General features: G+C 41.8%; 2 protein-coding genes across 2 annotated transcripts in view; one reads left to right on the forward strand and one right to left on the reverse strand.

Annotated features, from left to right (window-relative positions):
- Positions 1-27,361, reverse strand: part of LOC127531948 (NACHT, LRR and PYD domains-containing protein 12-like) — a 211,280-nt gene that overhangs the window by 127,748 nt on the left and 56,171 nt on the right. Inside the window, exon 4 of the mRNA XM_051942540.1 lies at positions 15,324-15,767. Within this exon, the coding sequence (XP_051798500.1) occupies positions 15,324-15,767 (444 nt within the window). The remainder of the gene's footprint in view (positions 1-15,323; positions 15,768-27,361) is intronic.
- On the forward strand, positions 22,503-25,480 carry LOC127532043 (uncharacterized protein C14orf93-like). The gene is made up of 2 exons (XM_051943060.1): positions 22,503-24,958; positions 25,117-25,480. The coding sequence occupies exons 1-2, from the start codon at positions 24,899-24,901 to the stop codon at positions 25,447-25,449; spliced, it is 393 nt and encodes a 130-aa protein (XP_051799020.1). The 5' UTR covers positions 22,503-24,898; the 3' UTR covers positions 25,450-25,480.

The following is a 27,361-nucleotide window of genomic DNA, read 5'->3' on the forward strand; positions in this document are numbered from 1 at the left end:
GTAGAACAGGATGGGCAGCCACTTAGGACCAAGTATGAAACTCTTATTTTAGAATTTTCTGCATTAGCAAGTGAATGCATGTGGGTTCCCATGGAAACACAACACATACACTGTGAAATATTGTACCTGCATAGCTTCATTCAGTGTAATCACAAATGTACAGATCAACAGGCTTTCAGATAAAACTTCAGCTGAGAATCGGTTTCACTCAACGAGAATTGTCAAAAGAAGAACTGGTGAAAGGAAGATGCTTCTTACAGACGATTAAATTCCAAACTCTGAACATGACCTCCTCTGGAGAAGGTTAGCAGCAACGCTAATTAGGCTTCTTTCCAATAACTGCTGTGGAGCTCATTTTGTGTGTGTGTATTGAGAAATGTGTGCTTGTGTACATTTAGAAGTATAGAAAGTATAATGTCCTGCAGATCACTAATTCCACTCCTCTGTCTCCCACCATCTCTGTCTCTTACTCACACATGGACACACCTTTACCAACCAGTCCACTGATACAAGTCAATCGTTTCTGTGTTGTCATGAGTACAGATGTGCAAAATGACGGTTGTGTCATTTTTTAAGAGTAGTATGTGAAGTGTGACGATATCCTTCTTAGAAAATGTCCACATTAGTGTGAATGAAGCCTTAAACTAAGAGACTGGAGACACCAACTGCAGTGTGTTTGCTTTGGTTGTCCACATGGACAAAGTGTGTTTGGGATCAATCTTGGGGCTATTTTCTGCAGTTCCTGAATTCATTTTGACTTTAATCATATTCATGTGCAGATTCTTATGTAATATTTTATTTTCATGTCAAATTGTGGTTGTCAGTTATTATATGGTTTAGTTTTGTACTGGTTTTTGATCAGTAATATGTCTCCTGTGTGTGGAGACACGAAGAATGAGGTCAGAAAATATTGGCAGTCTGGAGGGTTCTAGAGGTGCTTCAAACCTGAATCCACAGATTTGTGTTCTCTCCAGATTTTGTCAGACCTGCTTTGTTGATCGCAGTTTCACAAGGAAACTTTGTAATCATGGTTTGTGCTGCTACTGTGGGTTTTGTTGATTGTTGCTTATGCTTGATAGATAATGTAAATTAATCATTCTAGCATCTATGTATTCTTCTTAGTATCTCTGAAATATCTCATTTTAAACTTCACCTGACTTACCTGTACGTTTTTTGATGGTTCCTGAGATTTTCCTCACCAGATCAATTTTACCCATCTTCATTAAAACCTTCTCAGTGACTTTAATGACATTTGTAGTACCATAGATCTGGACCATTTGATCCACAGTGTTGACCCTGTTTGCCTTCTCCAGTCGACACTTTGGGATTGATTTGAAGTCTTCTAGGACTCCTTCCTGGGTCAAGTACCATTTGAATTTTTCAAAGTCCTCGTCTCCCAAATCTTCCAAAGTCCTCAGAAGAACTTCTTGAGGTGTCGTCATCTTTCACCCTGTAAAGATCCAACAGACATGACAAAAAATAAATCATTCCTGTGGAAACAGCGGCACAATTTACTTTATGATTCACCACCAGTCTGCATGATTGAAGCAGCTGTTGGAGATATTTTCCTTAACAAGTGAAACTGTTTCATGTTTTGATTTATGAGATATCTGGGGATCACAATAGCACTTGTCACAAGCGAGCTCACAACCAGTGACAAAGAGGAGAAACAAGTTTAAGAAACAAGTTTAAGATGCCACATCTGTTTCATTTCAAAAGTAATATGAGGACAAACAATGATGAGCTTGAGGTGTGAGGAATCCAAGTGTCAGTAGTGTCGGTGGATGAGTGAGGCATGTGTGTGAGTGTTACCAGCGATAAACAAATGAGGAAACAAACTACAGACAAGAGGTGTGGATCCTAGAGGAGAGAGAGAGACGATGTTTAGACCAAAGTAACCTGAGTGGAGGCCGACAGAGGTAGAACCAGCTCAGTCTAATGACCCTCCCCAACACCTTAATATGGTCAATGTGTTAACTGTACGGTTGGAGAAATAAAGTCCAATGCGTCAGTCTCTGGTTTGGATTTTACACTGACTATGTGATGATGGGCAGTAAAAACCACCAGGGGCAACTCTTCACAATCAATGGAAACATTGAAGTGCTGCAAATCCCACACCAGAACCATCGTCTCCTTTTCAGTGACTCAGTAGTTTAGTTCATATTTATTAATCTTCTTTGAAAAGAAACTCACAGGACAACCCACGCTCAGGGCATTCTACCACAAACAACAACAACAATAACAACAACAACAACAACCCAGCATCCACTTGGTTGGCATCTCTCTGTGATGCCAATAACACTGGAGATAAAAACAACAGAACTTTTACTCCTTGAAATGCCTCCTGACATTGTGGAGTCCAGATAAACTCAGCTCTCTCCTTTAACAGGTCTGTCAGCAGGGAGACTAATGACGCAAATGTTTCGCATAACCTACTATTCCCAAAAGACGTCTCAGCTCCTTTTTGGTTACTGGTTGGGGAAACTGCTGCACAGCTGAGATCTTGGCTCTGGGTGGACTTGATCATGGCCCACCATATGTTACAGTGGCCGTGGAAAACTCACATTTTGTCAAGTTTATAGTTACTGTAGCCAGACCAGCTATCAAGCAGAACACACACACAGTTAGCATGCACCCATCAAGTGCATGAATAAACCACCATGTCCTCCAAACACACTGGACACCCGGAGAGACCAGCAACTTTCTAGTTCATCGAATGCTGAAACCAAATGACATCACTGAGTAAAGGAAATGTTCCAAAGCACCCTGGCTCTGAGCATGAAACTCAGTAGATCTGTTATGTTTAACATGAAATCTGTTTAAGTCAATTGAGCAAACAAATTGGATGTAAAATTGGAAACTTGACCAGATTGGATCATTTTTGGAATGCAACAAATCGGGGTACTTTGCCATGCAGACTTGTCAGAACCACCACTTGGAAAATTGGCTCTCCTACAAAGTGGCCACTATGTGGCAACCAAGATCCCATCCAGGAGGAAATAGCATTGAGTGCTGTTCCTCACTGTTGATGCTGACATAACTCTGTCAAACAACTGAGACAAAACAGAACTTACTTTCCGTGCTGCCACCAGCTCTGTGCTACAAACAGCTAGCTGGTTTACCTGGAACATTCATAGCAGCTGCAACTAACTGTAACTAGTGTAGCACCGGAGGCAGCTCAAATAACAGCACAGGCTGGGAAAATATCACCTGGAGTCTCCCCATCAGAGTCTAGAAACTTCACTAGGGAGTCCCTGCAGGGCGTGGTGTCGGCTGCTTTAATATATTCAGATTACCAGCCGGCCCACACTTTATCCACGGATAAATCCTGACCAAGCATCAGCTGCTCTTCCTCTACTGGGAGCTGAGACTGAAAGCCAACGGCCATGTCAGCCTCAACCAACCCACAAGTTAACGTCATTTGATGCAAAGGAACAGAGAGAGGGACCAGATCCATGCCATGTATTGCTTCACAAGAAAATGGAAACAGACTCCAAAAGGTAAGCATGTGGTGCTCTGAGAGATATTCAGCTGCTGCATATTCTAAAAATAAAGCAGTCTGTGGATGATATTCTTCAAAACTAAATGAGAAGAGAGGAGGAGGCTAGTGGAGAGGGAGAGGTGTGACTCAGACACACCTCATTATAAAAAGTTCACACAGCACTAGAGCAGCAAAACTAAGTGAATACTAACCAGAGTCATGATTTTGACATTCCACATTTAAATGAAACTGATCAATTGTGGTATTCACTGCGAGCTCCACTGGTAGAAAAGTCTGAAAACAGATGATGGAGATAAAATGACTCGGTGTCAGCTTGGATAAATCTGACATTAGAACACCTTATTTCTTTCAGTTATTGTTGGTCATACACCTGTCTGAGAACCCAGCAGCATCTACCATCGTCTGCATGTGAGGCGTTCAGGGAACATGAGGAAATTGTAGAGTCTATAGAGACGCAAATGTTCCACAAATGAAGTATTAAGTCTGTGGTCAGTTTTATCAGATGAATTCCAGGAAAAAAAACTAGCGTTTCTGTCAATCTTTACATCAATGCAAAATTGGTCTGCAAATGAAGCCAACTATTGATCAGTATGCTAAGGTCTATTGATACCATGCTGTACCAAATACAGAGGTGTGACAAAATCATGAAATTTTGCAGTTTTGCACACTTTGCTTTCAGCTACACTCTGTGGTATTAGTAGTACCACACTGTAAAAATATCCCTTTAACATACATTATATAGAAAACACTTCTTTATGTCATTTTATCAACATCTGTACAACGCAAATAAACTGCAATCTGAAAAGTTAAAATCTGAGAAGTAAATGAATATTTGTTAGATATGATCAGGATTGATGATGCTTCAAAATATAACAGAGTGAAAGTAGAAAATCATATTAATGTCCAATATTTTATAGATTTTGTCCTTCAGAAAGTAAAGCTCCAAATGGTTCTGCTGCTCCTCAGGATTTTCCTCTTTAGTTCACTGTTTCATGGTTTCTAGTTTTTCCTCTAATTCAAGCCTCAGTCACTGCAGCTCCAACTGCTGCTTTAACTCGAACTGCAATAACTCCCTCTGCTGTCCACAAGTTAAATTACCGTCTAAGTCTCTCACTGACTCCTGGACGACTAACAGGCTGCTTCCAAAGCTCACCAGCCTCAATCAGGTCCAGCTTCAACTAACCTTCACACTCACTTCAGGCTTCCTATCAGCACTTTCTATCCCATAATGCTCTGTATTTGTAGAAGCTGCTCCTTGGTGCACTGATCCAGAGAGACTCTGAAGGAGTCTGAAAGAAGCTCTTCACATCTGAAGACATGCTCTCAATGATCAACGAAAATAGTTCAGAACAAACACCACACCACAGAGATGAACTATGAAACAAGTTCAACAAAGCCGGGTTTTCTTTGTGGAAGTCAGATCAACAAAAACCTCAGTCAGAATTAACAAACCAGGAACTAAACACACCTCTCACAAGCAAAATCAACATCATGCACAAAACTGAGATTTCCTCTCACTAATTGGCTGAAGGATCCAAAAGCAGACACTCTGCCAGCTGAAGCAGATCAACCAGTTTTCTAATAACCGGTCAACACAAAACACATCACACACAACATCAGCTATAGCTTGATCAGTGCTCTGCTCTTATTTTGGGGCAGTTTAATGACTGGAATGATCCATGAACCAGATCTGGGGCTCTTCATAAACACTGGGGGCTACAGCTTGGGATGTCCGGCTCTAATGACGCCACTGAGTCCAAACAACAAACTGAGCCTCATGTTTGTGTTTGTTGGTGATGAAGGAGGAACCTCAGAGACTGCAATCAATCAAAGTTCTACTTACTCAGCTTCTTCCCACCAGTACAGATCTCTGCTGTCTGGGGTTGAGCAGAAACACAGAAAATCCTGGACTGCTTCTCTGTCACCGGTCCTCTGAGTCTGCAGGCTGCCGTCACTCTGAAACACCTCAAACAGATCAAAGAGCTCCTTTACTGGACCTGATTATCATAAATCATTAACCTGCTGCACCTTCTTGCTTCCACTCCCTTATGAAGAACTTAAAACTTATTAGTTTATTTGGAATATTTACATTCATAATGTGAAAGTAAAATATTGGTTAAAGAGGTGATCAGAAATCAGTTACTCTAAAGTTTGCTGTATCCTGTCAGAACTTCTCATAGCAGCTGCTCCAATATTCTAACAGGTGTCATGTTACCTCGTCAGCTCCAGAGACGTTCTACATGAAACCATCAGTCTGATCAGAATATTATCTCACATTCTTTAGAGAGATGAAATCAATACAGATGAATTAAATGATGATGTGGCAGTTTGGAGCTGTGAATAATATTCTCAGTAAGGATCTGACTGTAAATTAAAGGTTCTCTGGGTGGGTCAGAGAATCATTTACAGAGTAACAGAGCTGTAAAACACACCAGGAACAGACTGTAGTCAGGTCATGCAGATAAGAAACAGGAACAAAGGTCAGAACACCAATTATGTCTGACTATTTGCTGAGTCAGTGAAAGTTATCTTATAGAGCAATGTTTGTATTATTTCAATACTCAGATATTGTTGCAGTGTCATTTGCCATTTGTTTACATTTGGATGTATTGTACAGTTAGATTCTATTGAGTTTCCATACCACATTACATTGCTGTTAAGGTGTCTGAATAATTCAGTGAGGGTTTGGTCATGTACTACTATAAGGCCGTGCATAAAAAGAAAATCAAGCCTGTTACAGTGTTGCTCTAGTCCCCTCTGTTAAATGGCATCAAAACAATGGTCAACGTGAACAAATCATGAGTGTTGACATTGACTCACAACAGTACCTCTCAACTGTTCTAATTTTGATCTATTTAGGAGAACAATGTGATGAGTGCACCGAGAGATCCAATACAGGGAGCTTTCCTTTTTCAAAGATCATTAGAAGGACAGAAGACAAAGTAAGTTTCAGCAAACAGCTTTTTATTTTCTAATGAGCCAATCTATAGTATTTCAAGTGCAGAGTTATTTGTGTTAGATTTGAACAAAATTCTTCCAACAGTGTAAGGACTTAGTCTTTCTACTTTCATTTGCAGTTGTTCTAGAAACCTATCATCTGGGTCAGGTGGTCACTCTGCAGCACAAGGAGTACTATCCCACATTGGATCTGATGTTAATATTTCCCTTAGACATGGTAAATTGACTGACTGGCTGATATTGTAGAGTTAGTAAATATAGGCAGTTAACAAAAGGAAATGAATGCTACTTTGTGGAGGTACCAGAATTTGGCCATTTAACAAAAAAAATCGAATGCTAATATTCTTTTATTTCACCAGACTGTTATTGTTTACACTTCAATGAATGATGCTGTTGTACATGCATAGTAATTTTATTCATCTTCATGCAGTGTTTGTGTACAGTATGCGTGATCATATTTTAAAAATATATATATTAACAAGGCCAACAACAACAATGTGTTGTGTTACAGGTGCTTCTTCAGTGGCGTCCCTGCACAACATGGTAAATGTCAAATAATGTCTACTTTTGCAGTGAGAGGACAGATTTGGTAAATAGTCAGCACTGGCAGTCCACAACAAATGCAGGGTGTTGCACAGGCAGATTCTAGATGACATCGTGTTATGTAAGACATCCTTGTAGGTTTTTCATCTTTCTGCTCTCTGTGAAAGAGCAAAATTGTATTAGATTAAGTCACAGACAACTTCAAGTATTTGTAAAAATGAATTTAAATGAAGTAAAATGATTTATTGACAGGTAACACACAACACAGTGTGAAGTCAAAGACTTAACAGTGGGAGGGAAGCAATGCTATATAACCTTAGGTCTGATGAGAAACTTGGAGCTTGGCCGGGCATTTCTCTTTAGAGGTGTTCTGTTTCTCCATCCAGCCTCAGTTGTGATCATGTGGCTGTGTGATGAAGACTTTGGACAGCAGGTACAAAAATGTTTGCTGGTGCAATTGAAACACCTTTGTTTGCGCAAGTAAAATGTGGTAACTGCAAGCTGTTTCTTCTGAGATCCGTTTATGATGTGCTGTATTGTTTTATGATGAGCAATTTTAAGAACTTATTTATTGTGGCAGGGCACTACATAATTACACAATTACATGCACGTATGAATAGTATATTGCTTTATTTTTTAATAGTATCTTATTTTCATCTCATTTAAAACAGCAGAATTAAATGGAAGAATTCTTGGGAGCCCCTGTCTTACCTTTGGAGTTCAGCAACTGAGGTACATACATATAGCCTTGTAGATGATTTTATTCAATAATAAGCCCCCCAGCAATAAGAAATGTCAGCATCGTGTCATGTTACAGGATTCTGTGACAGAGGATTAGTTCTAGGAAAAACCTAGTCACGCTACAGTTTGTGCTGACAATATTTAATGGCTAATATCTAGAAATGTGGCTCACATTTTCGTGGCACCAAAAATCTAACTTTGTTCCTCTGAGGGCTGCTATGAAGCAAGTTCAGTATAACCAGGCTTACTTTGTGTACACCGGCTCGACAAAAACTAAAGCCTCAGTCAGAGTTAATGGTGGTTGTCAGGTTTCTTTCTTAACTCAGACTTTCTACTTCAGATCCTGCGAGTCACAAAAAGGGGGGGTGTTAACACCAAATGGACGTCTCATGTACCAGCTGCTTCAGTCAACTGGTTGTTATAGTTGATAGCTACAAGGAATATGAAAAATGATGATGGTGGAAAGCAGCTACTGCAGATGATGCAAGACAAGAAGCTGGTAGAAAGCTGTTAAACGTGCGTGAAGAATTTATTTTACCCATCAATGTAGACGCCTTTTTGAACTGGCTGCTGCTCATTACAGCTGTTAAACTTTAAACTTCATGTATTGAGACGTTATATTGAAGAAGTGGACTTTGGTCAGGGGTGGTCTGATAATGCAGGAAGTCACTGTAGTTCAGTCATTTTGAGTTCTTTTGTTCACACATAAAATGAACAGACAGATCTTGAACATTTTCACCGAAACTGTCAAGGTAATCATAATCTGTCTATTCATTTTATGTCTGAATAAAAGAGCTTCAAGACTCAAATCAGGATCAAGTGTGGCTGCACAAAAAGCTGATTTTCACTTCACAATAATGTGTGAAAGTCTGTCAGCAGTTTGGAGATTCACTGCTTCCTCTCTCATTTCAAACTTTGTGCAGCTCAAATGCTTTTACTTCAAGTGAGCGTCAGAGGAACACCACATCCTGATTTTCACTCTCAACATTTGACTGGAAAAAGACGCAAACACCACATTTGGCTCCTGGAATAATCACAACTTCCATCTTTGAAGAGGAACAAGTTTACAAGGAATCATTTAGAAAGATTTGACAAAAACACATTTAATCCATGGATGTGAAAACATGTTTGTGAGGGACAGAGTCATGGAGAGACTCAACTATCTGTTCAACACTGTTTCTCTACCAGGAGGAGACTCTGGAGACTCAACTCAGTACACAGAGACACTGAGGAGGAACCAGATGACCAGAACCCAAAACCAGGATAGAGAGGTTGAGTGAATGTGGTGTTGAAGGTGTGGAGGTGGATCAGAGAGTCAGAGGAGACTCTGTAGAAGGACAAAGTTCCAGCAGGAACGTCCACATAAACTGAAACTCTGTGAGAGTCTGAGGAGGAACTGATGGATGTTTGACTGTTATTGTGAATGACAGAGTAACCATCATCAGTGCAGCGCAGACTCCAGGACTGATCATTCCATCCAAACATGCAGTCATGTCTGCCTCCTTTCCTTCCGATTTCTCTGTAACTCACTGCTATCTGAACACATCCTCTCCACTCCACCTCCCAGTAACAGCGACCAGTCAGACCAATTCTACACAGCAGCTGAGGATAAAAGTCAAATCTGTCTGGATGATCAGGATACGACTGAACATTCTCCACATGTGTCACCTTCCTGTTGTTGTCAGACAGTTTGAGGTTTCTGTTTACTGTGTTTGTGTCGACTGTGAGTTGACAGGAATCTGATGGAGAGAACAAACAACACAGCTGCAGTTATTGATGGATCATGTGATCAGTATTAAAGCTTTGATGATGACCTCAGAGATGTGACACTTTGAAGATGCTTGAATGTACTGCTTTGTTTCCATCAATCCATTAAAACACACTTACACTTCCTCAGACCTGGTGTCAACCATTGGACTCCAGCAGGCGTCACCCTGAAAGGAGGAGGACGGTCAGAGCAGCAGAGACTCTTTCAGCAGCACACATGACGTTACATGGCTCTCACACTGTTCCACTGATAAAGGACCAGTCCAATATGGAGACACAGACACCTGAATGCAGCATCTCTAAAGTCCTGTCCTGTGCTCGTCACGTTCCAGCTCAGTTTACACTCATTATTCAGCTTTACTCATTGATGCTTCCTCTGTTCATGGAGCTTGGCTAACAGTTAACCCTGCTTCCTGTCTTTGAGCTAAGCTAGGCCAACAGATTTCTTGTTCTTCCTATTTGCTAAGATGCAAAGCAGTTTTACAGTTTTCCCCTTTCTCAAATCGTGATGCAAAGCTAACAGTTTTCTACTGCTTGCAATTTTTGTGATAAGCTAGGCTAACAGTTTCCATGCATCCAGTGTTTCTGCTAAGCTGGTGTTATTGATCCGGTTTCACTGATGTTAATTTCACTAGTTAACTAGTCGAAGGCATATTGCCTCACAAGTCAGACTCAAAAGTGAACTTGTACAAACTTTGGCTGAACATGTTTGACATTTTTCCTACATGTTGGGCTTTTTGTTTAACTAGCTGAGCCTTACGCAGCACTAGTGAGTGACTGTGCACAACTATTACAACATTTCTCTAACATGTAGGCAGTGGCAGCTGGTGAAAAATATTCTAGGTGGGGCTGTGCCATATCAAGCCAGTTTCAGTAACCGTCCCAATACAACTGAACAGAAACGGCAGGATATCAGTGCTCTGTGAAATAATTATTTAATGCCAATATTAATAACTTGAGGCATTTTTATATCGATATCGCCCCTCTGGGCATCAGATTCGACGACGCTGATTGGATACATTTTTGTTGCTATGTCAAATCTCTTGTCGGCAATTGGCTGCTCTGCCGCACTGGAAGGGAGATTTCTCTAGCACCCCAGCAGCTCAGCAGAGAAGAGCGGGAAACTATTTTCCCCGAAAATTCTAATTGATATTTTGTACATGACATGTAATTGTGAATTTAAACATGCATGGTGCTAAAAATAACTGATTATTGTTTATTTAAAAAAATATTTATTTTAAAAATAAAAAAATCAAAAACACCGGGGGGGCACCCAAGCGCCCTCTATTGGCCAGCCGCCACTGCATATAGGGATTTTTGGAGCACTCGTTGATATTTTTGGCATACTAGTTGACATGTACATCTTACTAGTGTCAAAAAATTGCTTACGAGTTGACATGTGAACACAACTAGTGAACCTGTAAAGTGCTGTAACTGGCAAACATGTTCACTAGTTGAATTTGATAATTTTACTAGTTAACTTGTTGTGTGCGTATGTCAACTAGTAAACAATTTTATCAAACATGTTCAGTCAAAGTCTGTACAACTTCAGTATTGAGCCTGACAAGTGAGACAAAATGTCTTCTACTAGTTAACTAGTGAGATGAATATCAGAGTCACTAGTTAACTAGTGACTTACTCTGGACTCAGTTAGCTTATTAGTAAGAACACGTGTTTCACTAGTTAAGCAGTGGGGTTGAAATGAGATCAACTAGTGTAACAAGTGGATATCTTGACATTTACTAGTTAAATAGTAAACCTTTTGAGCCTCACTAGTTAACTAGTAAGGTCAAAATAGACTGTAAGTAGTAAAGTAGTCTGGGTTTCTGCATTCACTAGTTAACATGTAGCCTATAATAAGGAGCTCCTAGTTAACCCTTAAAAAGCCGGGACCGCGTATACTCGGTTCCCGCTTACTTGTACACACAGCCGAAACTGAACATTCTCGGCTCAACACATGACTTGTTAATGATTGCTAATTAACATAAAATATGCACACACCCGTATGTTTAAGTCGACCAATGGTAAGATATAAACACTGGCCCCAAATTTGCTTATTTCAAATGATAAAGCCGTATGAGCCGTTATAACGATGCCGCAATTACGAAGCTTTTATCGATGCCGCGTACCGGCTGAAATTCAAAATGGCGAACATCTATGACAATGCAACCTCGCAAGACTTGATCGATATTTTTATGGATTAGGTGGTTTTAGTATATGTACTTCTCCAGAAATACGGCTGTACATGTAATTATATATAAAATAACATGGCCTTGTAAGGGTTAACTAGCTGCAATTCCTCAGAGCAACTTGTCAACTAGTGTAAAACATGCAAAGGAATTGGGTGAGATAATGACAAAATCTGAATCCTGATTGGTATATTTTAACTGCAGAGCCAATAGGAATCCTGGATGCACACTTTCTCCCCACCTCCTCATTAGTTTTTTGTCTAACTAGTTAACCCTTTAAGCTTCAGTCAATTCCAGCCGTTTTCAGTACAAAAAAAAATCGCTAATATTCTATTTTTAAATTAAAAAATTACGAAAAATACAGGGAATATTGGACGGGCATCACGAGGTGCATTTCCTTGAAAATGACCGATTCGGGGATTTTATACCGACTTCAGGACATGTTTTGGATAAAATAGTTTACTGGCTTGTTCATCTGGATGTAAAAGGTTGGATTATGGCCGTTTTTTGTGGAATCTTTTTTTTTTGTGTGTAGTAATGAACCCGGAAATGTGAGTCGCGCTGTGTGCGTTGAAGCCGTGTATAGAGAACGGATGGATGAATATTCGTTTTTGTCGGACAAATGTGTTTTTCTCACCCGCTGTAGTAATCGCATCTGAAAGTGGTTTATACCGGCGGATTCATGAGAATCTAAGCTTTCCATCGGCGTATAGTGTTTGTATAATCGTGTTTGCAGCCGTCGGACATTCTTGAAATTCCTATGCAAATTAGTAGGTGTACCGTCGGCGGTACACCTACGACGCACTGAAGCGTAAAGGGTTAACTAGTGAGCATTTTGGCATTCTCTAGTTTACTAGTGAACATTTTGGAACTCACTAGTTGAACTAGTTAAGTCAAAATGACTCACTAGTGTAACTAGTGGATATTCAGGGCATCACTAGTTAACTAGTACAAGTTTTGAGATTCACCAGTTAAAAATTTAGACTTTAAGAGGCTTTCACTAGTTAATTAGTGAGTGTTTTGGTCTTCAGTCGTTAACTAGTGAGTGTTTTGGTTCTTACTTGTAAACTAGTGAAGTAAACCACAGGTCACTAGTTCACTAGTGAGAAGCATCCATGTTTGACAAGTTAACATGTTGGTGAAAATGAGTGACTAGTCAGAGTTTTTGTCCAACTAGTAGGGCAAAGTGCATAACTAGTGTGGCTGAATGTCCAACTAGTGCTGACAAAGACCGAACTAGTGAAGAAAACCAGTGTCTGATATCAAGGATATGGAATAAATGCTCAAAGGGCTTCCCAAAGAAAGCAGCAGGCTTGGCCTGCAACACTAGGATAATAGTTTCCTGAGAGTGCCTGTCTGTACCTGAGAGTGTCTGTCTGTCTGTACCTGAGAGTGTCCAGTCTACAGTGTGGATCCTCCACTTTAGCTCTCAGCATCTTCTCTCCTGAGTCTCCTGGATGGTTGTAGCTCAGGTCCAGCTCTCTCAGATTTGAGGTCTTGAAGCTCAGAGCTGAGGCCAGAGAAGCACAGCCTTCCTCTGTGACCAGACAGCCTGACAGCCTGCACACACAAAACAACACAAACCTGATGGACAACACTTGGATGGATGTTTCTCTCTCTCTCTTTTCTTCTTTGTCTTTCAGATACATTTTGCTGCACATTTTAATGCGCCTCAAGCAAATCAACAATCTCAACAATGATTAGTGGGATTTAATCATGTTAAAAATATGGGAGACGCCAGTGTGTACAAACAGTGACATCACGAAGTCACGCGATTACCGCGCTTAGTTGGCAAGAGGAACCAGAGGAACAATGGCTGACGACGATAATGCAAACTGTCCTTCCGTGAAATTGTCTGATTATGCTCAATCCTCATCACCTGAGGCCCGACAAAGATACGTGCACAAGCTGAGATATCAGGGAAACAGTAAAACCTTGCCAGATCCCTACAACTTGAAGACTGCGTGGGTTGACGATCCTTCATTGTGGCCGGACATTTCCTTCACCGACATTTATTTTTACTTGATTGACACCCCTGGGCAGTTCACCCACCCAAAAATATATAATTATGAATGAAAAATAATACATCTTCTGTTAATCTTCAACAAGATGTCAAAGAAACGTCAAGAAGTTGCTGTATTTTTTGTCTGTAGTATGGCTTCTATGTAACAGTAACAGACCCACAGCATTGGTGATCGAAAAAAGGACAATTCGAAAAAACGATTGCTCGATGCATACAGAAACATGGTTATGGTTACAAATATGAGGCTGCTGGCTTAAGGAGATGTTATTGAATATGCTTCGTTCGACTTTAGTATACTTTTATCACCCAAAAAGCGATCAGTAATAATGACAACACTGAACCAAACCGAAAGTGTAGAGATCGCTTCACGTGAAGGAACGCTTCGTACAACTACACATGATATTACCATTGTGGTAAATACATGTTCAATTTCATTCATGAAAAGCGATAACTTTACATATTTGTTTCAAACCCGATATCGTTCTCGTAGCAAGCCGTTATGTTACTGCCGGTTCTTGCCAACCAGCAGCGGTCTTGCACCATGTGACCATAACAAATGACAACACGCTGGTTTTCCCATACCCTGACAAAGTCCTGCACAAGTTCAGAAAAAGCTCATTTGATGAATCCCATCAGCAGAAATGATTGTACTCAGGTTATCTGTTTATCCACTGATAGAAATCACATCAGTTTCAAAGTGTGAGTCCTGACCTGAGAGCTTCCAGTTTACAGTGTGGACTCTCCAGTCCAGCAGAAAGACTCTCCACTCCTGCATCCTGCAGGTTATTGTTACTTAGGTCCAGCTCTGTCACACTGGAGGACTGGGAGCTGAGGACTGAGGACAGAGCTCCACAGCTTCTCTCTGACAGATTACAGCCACTCAGTCTGAAGAGACAAAAAGCACATTATACTGATGAAACAGCGGCAAAATGAAAAAGGATCTTCAGTCTCCAACTACTTACACAACTTTCGTGGAGGCTTTGACCACTGGCAGCAGCCTCAGAAGAGCCTCCTCTGAAGCAGAGTATTTCTTCAGGTCAAACACGTCCAGATCTTCTCCTGATGACAGTAAGATGAAGCCCAGAGCTGACCACTGAGCAGGAGACATTTTATCTGTGGACAGACGTCCTGATCTCAGGGACTGTTGGATCTCCTCCACTAGAGAAACATCCTTCAGTTCATTCAGACAGTGGAACAGATTGATGCTTCTCTCGACAGACACATTCTCACTGATCTTCTCCTTGATGTACTCCACTGTTTTCTGATTGGTCTGTGAGCTACTTCCTGTCTGTGTCAGCAGGCCTCGTAGCAGATTCTGATTGGTCGGCAGGGACAGACCCAGGAGGAAGCGCAGGAACAAGTCCAGGTGTCCGTTTGGACTCTGTAAGGCCTCATCTACAGCTGTCTGGTAAAAACATGCTGATTTACTTTGGAGCATTTCAGACCACCAGGATGTTGTTTGTTGTTGTTTCTCCAACAGGTTGATTCCAGAGTTGATGAAGGTCTGATGGACATGAAGAGCAGCCAGAAACTCCTGAACGCTCAGATGGACGAAGCAGAACACCTTGTCCTGGTACAGCCCTCTCTCCTCTTTAAAGACCTGTGTGAACACTCCTGAGTACACTGAGGCTGCTTCCACATCGATGCCATACTCTGTCAGATCGGACTCATAGAAGATCAGGTTTCCTTTCTGCAGCTGATTAAAAGCCAGTTTTCCCAGAGACTCAATCATCCTCCTGCTGTCTGGACTCCAGTGTGGATCTGTCTCAGCTCCTCCATCATACTTGACCTTCTTGACTTTGGCCTGAACCACCAGGTGGTGGATGAACATCTCAGTCAGGGTTCTGGGCAGATCTCCTCCCTCTCTGCTTCTCAGCAGCTCCTCCAGAACTGTAGCAGTGATCCAGCAGAACACTGGGATGTGGCACATGATGTGGAGGCTTCGTGACTTCTTCATGTGGGAGATGATCCTGCTGGCCTTCCTCTTATCTCTGAATCTCTTCTTGAAGTACTCCTCCTTCTGTGGGTCGGTGAACCCTCTGACCTCCGTCACCATTTCCACACAGTCAGGAGGGATCTGATTGGCTGCTGCAGGTCGTGTGGTTATCCAGAGGCTAGCAGAGGGAAGCAGATTCCCCCTGATCAGGTTTGTCAGCAGCACATCCACTGAGGCGGACTCTCTAACATCAGTCAGGACCTCATTGTTGTGGAAGTCCAGAGGAAGGCGACACTCATCCAGACCATCAAAGATCAACACAACCTGGAAGTGTTCAAAGCTGCACATTTCTGCTGCTTTGGTTTCACTGAAGAAGTGATGAACAAGTTCCATTAAGCTGAACTTTCTCTCTTTCACCACATTCAGCTCTCTGAAAGTCAGTGGAAACATGAAGTGGATGTCCTGGTTGCTTTTGTCTTCAGCCCAGTCCAGAGTCAACTTCTGTGTTAACACTGTTTTCCCGATGCCAGCCACTCCCTTTGTCATCACTGTTCTGATTGGTCCATCTCTTCCAGGTGAGCCTTTAAGGATGTCTTCTGCTCTGATGATTGTTTCTGCTCTGTCTGCTTTCCTGGATGCTGCTTCAATCTGTCTGACCTCATGTTCATCATGGACCTCTGCAGTTCCTCCCTCTGTGATGTACAGCTCTGTGTAGATCTCATTCAGGAGGGTCGACTGTCCTGCCTTAGCGATGCCCTCAAAAACTCTCTGGAACTTCTTCTTCAGAGAGGATTTAAGTTCACGTCCGCAAACTGCAGGAAGTTCTGAATGAAAACACAAGAAAGAAAGAGTGAAGTAGAAGTAACCTGGAATTTAAAGCACCAAAGTAGCAATAAAGTGAAGGTGACAGTTTGTCCCCTAAAGATGATTGTGTGAAGATATTCTGAGACTTTAGTAAATGTTCTGTTGATCAGCAGCTTCAGTCTTTACACAAATCCTCTTACTGCTCTGCAGACAGTCAGCCAGCTTCTCCTGCTTCATCCTCCTCAGGAACATCACTGTGATCTGCTGAAACATCTCTCTGCTGCTCCTCTCATCTTCATCATCACCCTCCAACTCCTCCTCATCCTCCCTCTGACTCTCTGAGGAGCATTCTGGGTAATCTGGACTCAAAAGTTTCTGCATCTTCTTCAGCTCCTTATTCACAAAAGTCACCATGTTGTCCTCCAGCAGCTGGAACAGAGAAATGTTTCAATGAGTCCATCAGAGTCAAATCCCAGAGCCAAACATCAGATCCATGTTGGACACACTGACAGTCCACTGGTTACTGTTACCACTCTGGCTCAACAAGTGGCAACAAAGATGGGGAGACCACACAAAAGTCAAAGGTTTAACAAAAGATTTATTTAAACAATAAAACGTCTAAGTGTAAGGTGTAGTGCATGTGGTGTGTGGATGTGTAGATAAATCAAACTAAACCAGAAGGAGACAGCATGGTGGCCAGGGAGCAGGAGCAGAGACAGAACAGGTGTGACAGATCTGCCTAAATTGCCCAGATTAGGAGGAGGGGCCATAGCCCACCTGCACAGAGGGAGATGGGAGAGGAGCAGCTGCAAAGGCCCTGGGGCCGTCACACCCCCTCCCACAAAAAAAGGGCCCCTTGAAGGGGACCGTCTCCAAATTAGAGCATACACTTTCAATAATGCCGGATTTCCTCCAGCAGCGAGCCAGAGAAAGCGCACTCAAAGGACAAGGACCAGGGGGACCAGGCAAGGCAACCATAAGAACCAGAAACCCAGGACACAACCAGACAGACCCCGGGACAGCAGCAGACATCAGGAATCACCAGCAGCAGATGGACAAATGGACACCAGTCCTGAAGACCCCACAGGTGTCCAAAAACGCTGCTTCAGATCAGGTCCAGCCCAGAATTCAAAACACTAACTTCCAGCTCAACCACTCCAACTCAGCAGCCTTGGCACCTAGGAGTGAATTAAGAGGAGGAGAGGAGAGACTAGAGATGGGATGAACAACAGATTACAGAGGGGCACGGGACAGAGCGTCCGCCAACACATTCTCTTTGCCTTTAATATGTCTGATGTCTAAATGATATGGTTGCAGAAATAGTGCCCAGCGCATTAACCTCTGATTTGGATTTTGTAGAGAATTTAGAAAGGTTAAAGGATTGTGATCCAAATACACAATGACTGAAGAACTAGACTCAATGTAAACTTGAAAATGCTGTAAAGCCAGGATCAAAGCAAGAGCTTCTTTTTCTATAACTGAATAATTCAGCTGACATGAATTGAACTTTTTAGAGAAGAAGCTAACAGGGCGGTCCACTCCATTGTCATCCGACTGTAGCAACACTGCTCCTGCTCCTACATGGCTAGCATCAACATGTAGCTTGAATGGCTGATCGAACCTGGGAGCAAGGAGAACAGGAGATGAACAAAGGAGGGCCTTAATTTCATCAAAAGCTTGCTGACAAGACTGAAACCAAACAAATTTTACTTTGGATTTAAGCAAATCTGTTAAAGGAGCTACAACACTGGAAAAGTTTTGACAGAAACAACGATAGTAACCCACAAGGCCTAAGAATCTCATGAGTTCTTTCTTTGTAGTTGGAGTAGGAAACTGAGAAACTGCTGTGACTTTTGCTATTACAGGCCGTACTTGACCCTGTCCCACAACTTTTCCCAAGTATGTAACAGTAGCTTTAGCAAAATCACACTTGGCTAAATTTAAAGTAAGATTCCCATTAGCCAAACGATCAAACAGTGCCCGAATTTGGTCTAAATGTTCATCCCAAGTATTGCTGTATACAACATCATCTAAGTAAACCGCGCAGCCCTTTAAACCACTGACAAGACGATTCATTAAGCATTGAAATGTTGCTGGAGCATTTCTTAAACCAAAACCCATGACTGTATAGGAAAACAAGCCGGATGGAGTGATAAAACTTGAAATTTCCTGTGCTCTTTGGGTTAAAGGCACTTGCCAATACCCTTTCAGAAAATCTAGCTTACTTACAAACTGAGCACTTCCGACTTGGTCAACACAGTCCTCAACTCTTGGCAACGGAAATGAGTCAGGTTTGGTTACCGCATTAACTTTACGGAAGTCTGTGCACATGCGTGGTGACTAGTCTGACTTCTGCACGTTAAGGCAGGGAGACGCTCAGCTGGAAGCAGATGGAACAGCCAGATTATTATCAAGCATATATTTCACTTCTTTGTCAATAACCTTCTGCTTTTCCTGTGAGACACAGAAAAATCTTTGTCTGATCGGCTTAGCATGACCAACATCTGTGTTGTGTTCTATTAGATTTGTCCTAGTGGGTGTGTCCCCAAACAAGGATGGATAATCTTGAATTAGCTGTGATAATTGTACTGCTCTTTTGTTTGGCAAGTGGGACAAGAGAGAGTTTAAATTTTCTAATGTTTCAGAATTTTTTAAACGACCAGAAAGAATAGCCTCATCTGGCATTGCCACTTCCTCCTCCCCATGAAGAGCTGACTGATGTACCTCACAGGCAGTCATTACAGTTCCCATAACCAAAGACTCACGCTCAAAATAGGGTTTTAGGAGTTAATATGGCACAACTGTTGCTGCTTTTTCCTATCAGGAGTTTCAATTAGATAGTTAAGATCTGAAAGCTGTTTCACTACTGTGTAAGGACCATGAAACTTTGCCTGAAATGGTGACCCCCACAATAGGCAACAGTGCTAGAACTTGATCGCCTTCACAAAACTGATGCTTTTCAGAATGTTTATCATACCAAGTTTTCATTTTGTTTTGAGATTTAGCCAAATTTTGTTTAGCCATTTGACCTGCTGTATAGAGACGATGGTGAAACCCATTGACATAGTCCAACAGATTAGCTGGAGGTTCATCTCTGGACCAATTATCATGCAGAACTGCCAATGGACCCCGGACTTTATGGCCAAAGACAAGGTCACTAGGACTGAACCCAGTACTCTCTTGACAAACTTCCCTAGCTGCAAGTAATAACCATGGTAAACCCTCTTCCCAGTCTTTGTTCAACTCCGTGCAATAGGAGCGCAACAGTGATTTTAAGGTTTGGTGAAACCTCTCTAATGTTCCTTGGCTTTGTGCGTGATAAGCTGAAGCCTGATTGTGTTTTATGCCAAGTTGTTGTAGAACTTGAGCAAAAAGGTGAGAAGAGAAATTTGAACCCTGATCACTCTGAATGATTTTTGGAATCCCAAAGATAGCCATGAACTGAGTCAATGCTTTAACAACAGACTTTGCAGTTATGTTACGTAAAGCATAAGCTGCTGGATAGCGGGTTACCAAACACATTACTGTTAGTAAATATTGAGAACCAGATTTTGATAACAGGCCGACGCAATCAATTATCAAATGTTCAAATGGATTTTCAATCGCAGGTACTGGACGAAGCGGTGCTGGTTTAATAGACTGATTTGGTTTACCCGTGAGTTGACATGTATGACAAGACTTAATAAATGATGCAACATCACGTTTTAAATGAGACCAAAAAATAAAAATAAAATAACAGAATACGCTGATATGTTTTGTTAACTCCTAGGTGACCTGTTTGATTGTGGGAACAAGATAACACTTTCTCTCTGAATTTGGAAGGAACTAAAATTTGAAAAACTGGATTTCCCAGGAGATCCGTTCCTTGAAGAATCCACTTTCTCACCAGTACCTCATCCTGTAGAAAATACCCAGATGCTGAACTTTTTTGCTTCCTGAGTGGGCTGCACCTGGTTAAACAGTTCACCCAGAGACGCATCTGCTCTTTGTTCTGTGACCAATTCCTGCTGAGAAACAGAAAGAGACTCAGGTAGTTTAAAATCAAGTTTGAAATCACAATCTTCAGTATCCAACTTAGCCTTCGTCATGGCTCTGGTGAGAGCACAAGCTGTGAACACCTCTGGAAAGTTCCTCACACAGTCATCTGGTTCCTTCAGTTGAGCTGAAACTTTGACAGGACCCCCAGAAGGCCAAACTCGGCCACCAGCCAAGTCATTACCTAAGATTACATCTACGCCCTCTAATGGAAGAGCTGGTCTAACTGCAATGTGAACATCTCCCTCAATAAATCCACAAGTCAGGAAAACTTTGTGCAATGGGGCACTCAAAGGAACCAAACTAACCCCTCTCACTATCACACAGTCCCCTGTATCACTCCTTTCTGAAAATGGCAACACTGAAGACCTAATGAATGACTCTGTTGCTCCTGTATCTCTCAAAATCTTCACTGGCACTTTACAATCACTATCATCTAAGGATACAAAACCATCTGAAACAAAAGCTTCAAATCCTGAGAAGTCTTGAGACCTAACCTCTGAAACTGGAGAAAGTTTTCTTCTAGCCAATGCTGTAAATGCAGCAGGTTTAACTTTAGCATTAGAAGGACCACCTCTGTTTCGCAAACCAGGACATTCAGACTTCCAATGACCCCTTTCATGGCAATAGTTACACTGTAAATCAAAATTTGACTTTGAAAAACGATTGGGCCTGGGAGACTCAAACCTACTAAATTTAGAAAGATTTGCAGGTCTAGCTGTACCAAAATCTGTGGGATAGTTTCTACAACTTTTACCTTTGTGTGCTAAAATATACTCATCGGCTACAGTTGCAGCTTCAGAAACTGTCGAAACCCCTCTCTCAATTATGTGAGTAGCAACCTCTGGTGGAACACAATCAATAAACTGCTCAAGTACTATCAAGTCACAAAGTTCTTCATATGCTCTAACATCTAATGCAGAGCACCACCTATGAAAATGTTTTGTCACATCCCTGGCAAACTCCACATTTGACTGCTTTTCAGCTTTTCTCCATGACCTGAAACGCTGTCTATAGGCCTCTGGAACTAACTCATAAGCCTTCAACACAGCCTCTTTAACAGTTTTGTAGACCCTACTTTCAGGTTCACTCAGAGCTGAATATGCTGCCTGAGCCTTCCCTGTAAAGACTGACTGCAACATAACTACCCTTTCTGAATCAGGCCACCCTCTTGAATTAGCAACCCTCTCAAAAAGTGAAAAAAATGTATCTGGATCACTCTCTTCAAACCTAGGAACAAGACGCAAATTGGACACCAAATCAAATTCTCTCCGTTGACCAGTACTTTCAGAGTTCCTTCTTAACTTGTCCTGCTCTAATTGAACTCTTTCCCTCTCAAGTGCAAGCCTCACCTGCTCCATGGCCATTTTTTCCTTTCTCCATCTCTAACTTAAGCAACTCCCTTTTCTGTTCAAAAGTTAAAGAAAAATTTTCCCCCAAAGTTCCATCTTTACTTGGCAAACCCCCCCGATGAACCAAAACAGACCTCAAACACATCTTAATTTCATCTTAACTTTCTTTCTCCAACATCAATGCCATAGTGCTGAACTAGCTGTAAAAGTTGGTCCTTGGTGCAACTATTTAGCAGCTCTTCTGATGGCAATTGAAAAAAATCTTCCACTGAAGCCATAGTGGGAAAAAAAACTGAAGCAAAACAAAACAGCACTATGAAATGAGGCTCCCCCCGCTAACTGCCTAACCAAAACTAACTAAACTCAACCCTAGTCTTCACACAGTTCTGCGGCAGGTACTTACACTGCATGAAAGGGGTGATTTTTGACAGTTAACGACACTGAAAATTTCCGTGGAATTTCAAATTAACGGCAATAAACAGCAGTTTTGAGGAAGCACAAAAAACTACTGAGAATTGTCAGGAATTGAGATGAACGGCTGATCTCCGGGGGGGGGGGACTTTCCAGTTTCACTGAAAATGCTGTGAGCTATACAAATGCAAATCAGACTGATGGGTGTGTGTCTGTGGTGGAAGGGTTGGCGGGTGTGAAGTGTAAGGTAGGGGGTTGGGTTGACTTTTCACACTTGAACTGGTTTTTAGAGAAAAAGGACCCTACACAAACAAAACTATACAGTATATACTTTATTTGAATCAGGGTTCATACAGCTTTTATAAAAGTAAAATCAAAGCGCATCACAGGCACTTAAAGCTCGTGTCCGGAGTTTAAATCGCAGCGTCTCCCAAAACACTGTTGGTCCCACCCTCCCTCTGATTTCGCCCCTTTATTTGTGCACGTGCGCAGTACCTGAGAGGAGTGCCCGGAGTGCTGCAGCATCTTGCCTGTTTTGCTGTTTTCCCCTCTTCTACATTTAGTACATTTAGTAAATAATAAAGGAATTACGTTAGAATGCTGTATTGAGTCTAACTTGTCCTAATACCAAAATAACATGAATCTGCTCGGACGAACGAGTAAAGTTTCAATATGTGATTACACTCGTGTATCCCTCTCAATGACGTTGTTTATCAAACTTAGTGCATTTACGCGTGTATATGTGTTACATTGTTTATTTATTTCTATCTAGAGTTCAGAATTGCATGACTCCTCTGACGAAGAGTATGTCCCAGACGCCCCAACATCTTCCTCCAGAGGTCGGGCATCTAAACGAAGCCGTCAGCCGGGCTATGGAGGCCGTGGTCGGGGAGCAACGCGAGCACCCCAAGCCAAAAAAACGTCCTGCAGTCTCTTGGCCTGACAAGCCATGGGATTGGTAACTTTTCTGGAAGTTGCTGATCTCTGATGCTCTCTCCTCCACAAGCAAAACAAATGTGCGCACGGTTGCGTAGTGCGTAGCTCGCCCACCTCTGCATGGGCTTGCTTGCTGTGCGCGTAACCGTTGATTGACAGCATGACAAAGCGGAAGCTCGAACTTGATTGGTCGGCAGCGAACGGTGCTTTTTGGAATAACATGAGGGTCTATGAGAGGAAGGCGGAGCTCATGAATAAATTTTCATATCGTGTCATACTAACATATTATAGTATCGAACTAGACTAACACATTTAAGCTTTGTTAAACAATGATACATAAATTGAAAACAAACGGAAACTCCGGACACGAGCTTTAACACTGTCAAAATCCTACATCTCAAACTCCATGCAGAGTAGCATGACTACAGTCACCTTTTCTCTTGTGTTGCTTAACTGTACAGTGAATCTGTTTACCACACATCTGCCAGCGATGCCCTCAACAGGTACTTGAACATTAACATATTGACAACTTAAGTGCGATTTTATTAACTCAATCATGCCAGATGGAATAGCCTTCACAATAGTAACAAATTCTCTGTATTTGACTGGAAAGGCTTTAGCCTTTAGGAAGTTTTCATAGCTATAAAGACTTCCATTATCATCAAATAAGGATGTCACAAAGATTATGTCCCTCCCAATCCAGCTCTCATTATATACACTTTTGTTTTTAATAGTAATTTGCCCATTGTGCCAAAGTATTTCTTTATGTGGAGAAAAGTTGTGAACATAACACAATTTCCAAGAAAGTAATGCCTGCTGATAATACTTTGAGAGTTTCAGTGGCAATTTAGAAACTGAGAAGTTGCAGCTCATTAGAAATTTTAAGCCTCCTACTTTTTTAAATACATTGTGTGGAATAAAATTCCAGAGTGATTCTGGTAGCTCCAAACATTTTTTAAGCCATGTAAATTGAAGGTAGAATTTAAGTGAAAACACTTTTAAAATTCTAAACCTCCTTCTGCTGCCTGGAGAAGTCTTTTTTTTTTTTTTTTTGACTGTGGCCACACAAAGCAGGCCTGGAGAAGTCCGCTACTTTCAGAAATGCTGCGTCACTGACGTCATCAAGTTAGAGTTGCTCGTCCAATCACACGCGTCGTCTCGCAAGAACCACGCGATAAACGAACGGACAAAGAAGTGGTCTTTGTTATGTGAGTTTCTACAATGGCGGCCCGGTATCGCCAGTCTCACTACAGGCTCCTCGTATGGAACAGCCTGGACATGACCGACTGGTATCAATCAGACCCGACAGACACTGAGAAGAAACTTTTGAGCGTTATCAGCGGGCTGTCTGCCAGAGAGCACCGCTGGAGGAGAAGCTGGAGGAGAAGCTGGAGCGGTGTCTGAGCTGCAGGAGAGGATGTCCGCCATGGAAGCCCAAATAAACACTTTCTCCAGCGCGAGGGTGGCGAGGAAATTCAGCGGAAAAGAGCAGAGCACAGTCCTAAAATTGTGGTAAGGATATATTCCATTTGTAGGATATTTTTTTTTGAGTTTTGGTGCAATTTTCTGAATTGGTAACGTTAAGCAGTGATATGTCGTCCTCCATCTTCTCCAAGCTAATAACAGCTTCATTTTACTCTTTTCCAGCCGCTTGTAAAACCCATTACTCTGCGCAGGAATTTCCGCTATAGTCAACCCGACATGGCGGATCAGGCGGAGGCCATTAAGTCATCTGCCCGGAGTCGGCAGAGAAGAAAGAGAGTAAGAGATATTACTTTGATTCATTTGATTACAGTTTCATTCATGGGAGTGTGTGTTTTATATAAAATGTGGTTAGAATAGTATTGCTGGTCTCTATGATATTATTTTTCTGTTACATTAGTAAATGTATTGATTTCTTGTACTGATTGTGTTCACAGCTGCTGGATGCCAGGAAGACGGTCCTTGCTCCAGACGAACAGGAGTTCTGGAATGGCATCACAGCGGACATGATGTCGGATGAGGAGGACGGCAGTGTAGATGGCGTGCATGGATGGATTGTGCGGCCTCCATCCTTCCGCAGCCAGGAGCTTTCCAACTTGTGTGCTGCCCTACAGGCCAGGCTGGAAGCTGATGGAAGGTACACAGCTCTTCATCACAGACGTTTTTACAATGGACAGCCGTCTGAAAGACTGAAGCCATTGAAATACAACAGGGCAGCAGCGAGGAAACATGTAATTCCAGAGCTGATGCCTGAGACCAGCCCGGAGTGACAGATCAACTATATTTTAGTTTTTGTTTTGAAATGTATATTTTTTTTGGAACTTTGAACAATTCTATTTCATTTTTTCATTTTAATTTTTTGTATTTTTTTTTTTTAAAGAACAGCTTATTTTAATTTTGATTTCGGATTACTGAAACTGTAGACTGTTCAATAAAGCGCTTGTTTTTCAACATGTCTCAAAATGTCATTTTTTAGCCCATTGGTTAACAACAACAAGTATGCAGGTTAGCTAAGTAGACACTTTACATGGCCCATATTTATTAATGCCTTATTAAAATATTCATAATAATAAGCATTATTATTATTATTGTGTGTGAGGGGGATGAGGAGGTGGGGGAATGAGGTGGAGGGGGGATTTCATGGCCCAGGGGTTGACCAATAGCAACAGATCTTTCAACCAATCATGACAGGTTTTTTCTGTTGCCATGTCTTGTTTCATCCAATCAGTGACCCGAGTCACGCTAGACAGGAAGGCTGGATGCTAATTAGTTTTCACACCTCTGCCATACCCCAGGTGCGAAGTCTCACTTCCCCCCTTGTCCCCAGGTGCGAGAGCAGAGACAGAACAGGTGTGCCAGATCTGCCTAAATAGCCCAGATTAGGAAGAAGGCCCATAGCCACACCTAACCGGCACAGCCCACCTGCACAGAGGGAGATGGGAGAGGAGCAGCTGCAAAGGCCCTGGGGCCGTCAAATCATAAATAAAATAAAATGCAAGAAAAACAATTTGACATTTTTCACAAAAAATAAAATACATTAAAAACAAATACACAAGGCCATTAAAAGAAGCATTAAAGAGCAGCATGGAGACGCCTGAACACAACAGATGGAGAACAACTTGTTGTCCATGAACTCACCATGAATATGGAGTCCAGGTGATGCTGCTGGACAGACTGAGCTCTGGGAACCTCTGAGTTCTGCTGCTCCACTCTGTGGATCAACATCAACAGTTAACTCTCACTTCATCACACAGAGACAAACACCAGCTGAATGTCCATGATGTTCATTAGAGATTCCAACATTAGTCTGTTTTCCACTGCAGGAGCTTTCTGTTCATTTTGGCTCATCATCAATCTTTGTTCTGACCACAGGAACCGTCCCTGTAGAACCTCTTTCTGGACTGTTTCTAGGAGTTCAAAGTTCCTGCTCCAGGGTTGGAATTTCTGAGAGAACCTGGAAAACTGCTCTGTAGGTCTTGATGGTGACTGATTAAACTCCGAGGACAAGAAGAACCATTTTTATGTCCTCTCCATCCTCATCCAGCATCAGTTGTCTCCATCAGCAAGGTAGAATTCACCCTATAGGCTGACATGTAGGCTTACAAACAGGCTAACATGTAGGCTAATATGTAGGCAAACATACAAGCTAACATGTAGGCAAACAGGCTAATATAACAGACTAACATGCAGGCTAACATACATGCTAACATACAGGCTAACATGTTGGCAAACAGGCTAATATAACAGACTAACATGCAGGCTAACATACACACGTGGACAAAATTGTTGGTACCCCTCAGTTAAAGAAGGAAAAACCCACAATTCTCACTGAAATCACTTGAAACTCACAAAAGTAACAATAAATAAAAATTTATTGAAAATTAAATAATCAAAATCAGCCATCACTTTTGAATTGTTGATTAACATAATTATTTAAAAAACAAACTAATGAAATAGGGCTGGACAAAAATGATGGTACCCACAACTTAATATTTTGTTGCACAACCTTTTGAGGCAATCACTGCAATTAAACGATTTCTGTATTTGTCAATGAGCGTTCTGCAGCTGTCAACAGGTATTTTGGCCCACTCCTCATGAGCAAACAGCTCCAGTTGTCTCAGGTTTGATGGGTGTCTTCTCCAAATGGCATGTTTCAGCTCCTTCCACATATGTTCAATGGGA

This window comes from Acanthochromis polyacanthus, chromosome 22, assembly GCF_021347895.1.
Source record: "Acanthochromis polyacanthus isolate Apoly-LR-REF ecotype Palm Island chromosome 22, KAUST_Apoly_ChrSc, whole genome shotgun sequence".
NCBI lineage: Eukaryota > Metazoa > Chordata > Actinopteri > Pomacentridae > Acanthochromis > Acanthochromis polyacanthus.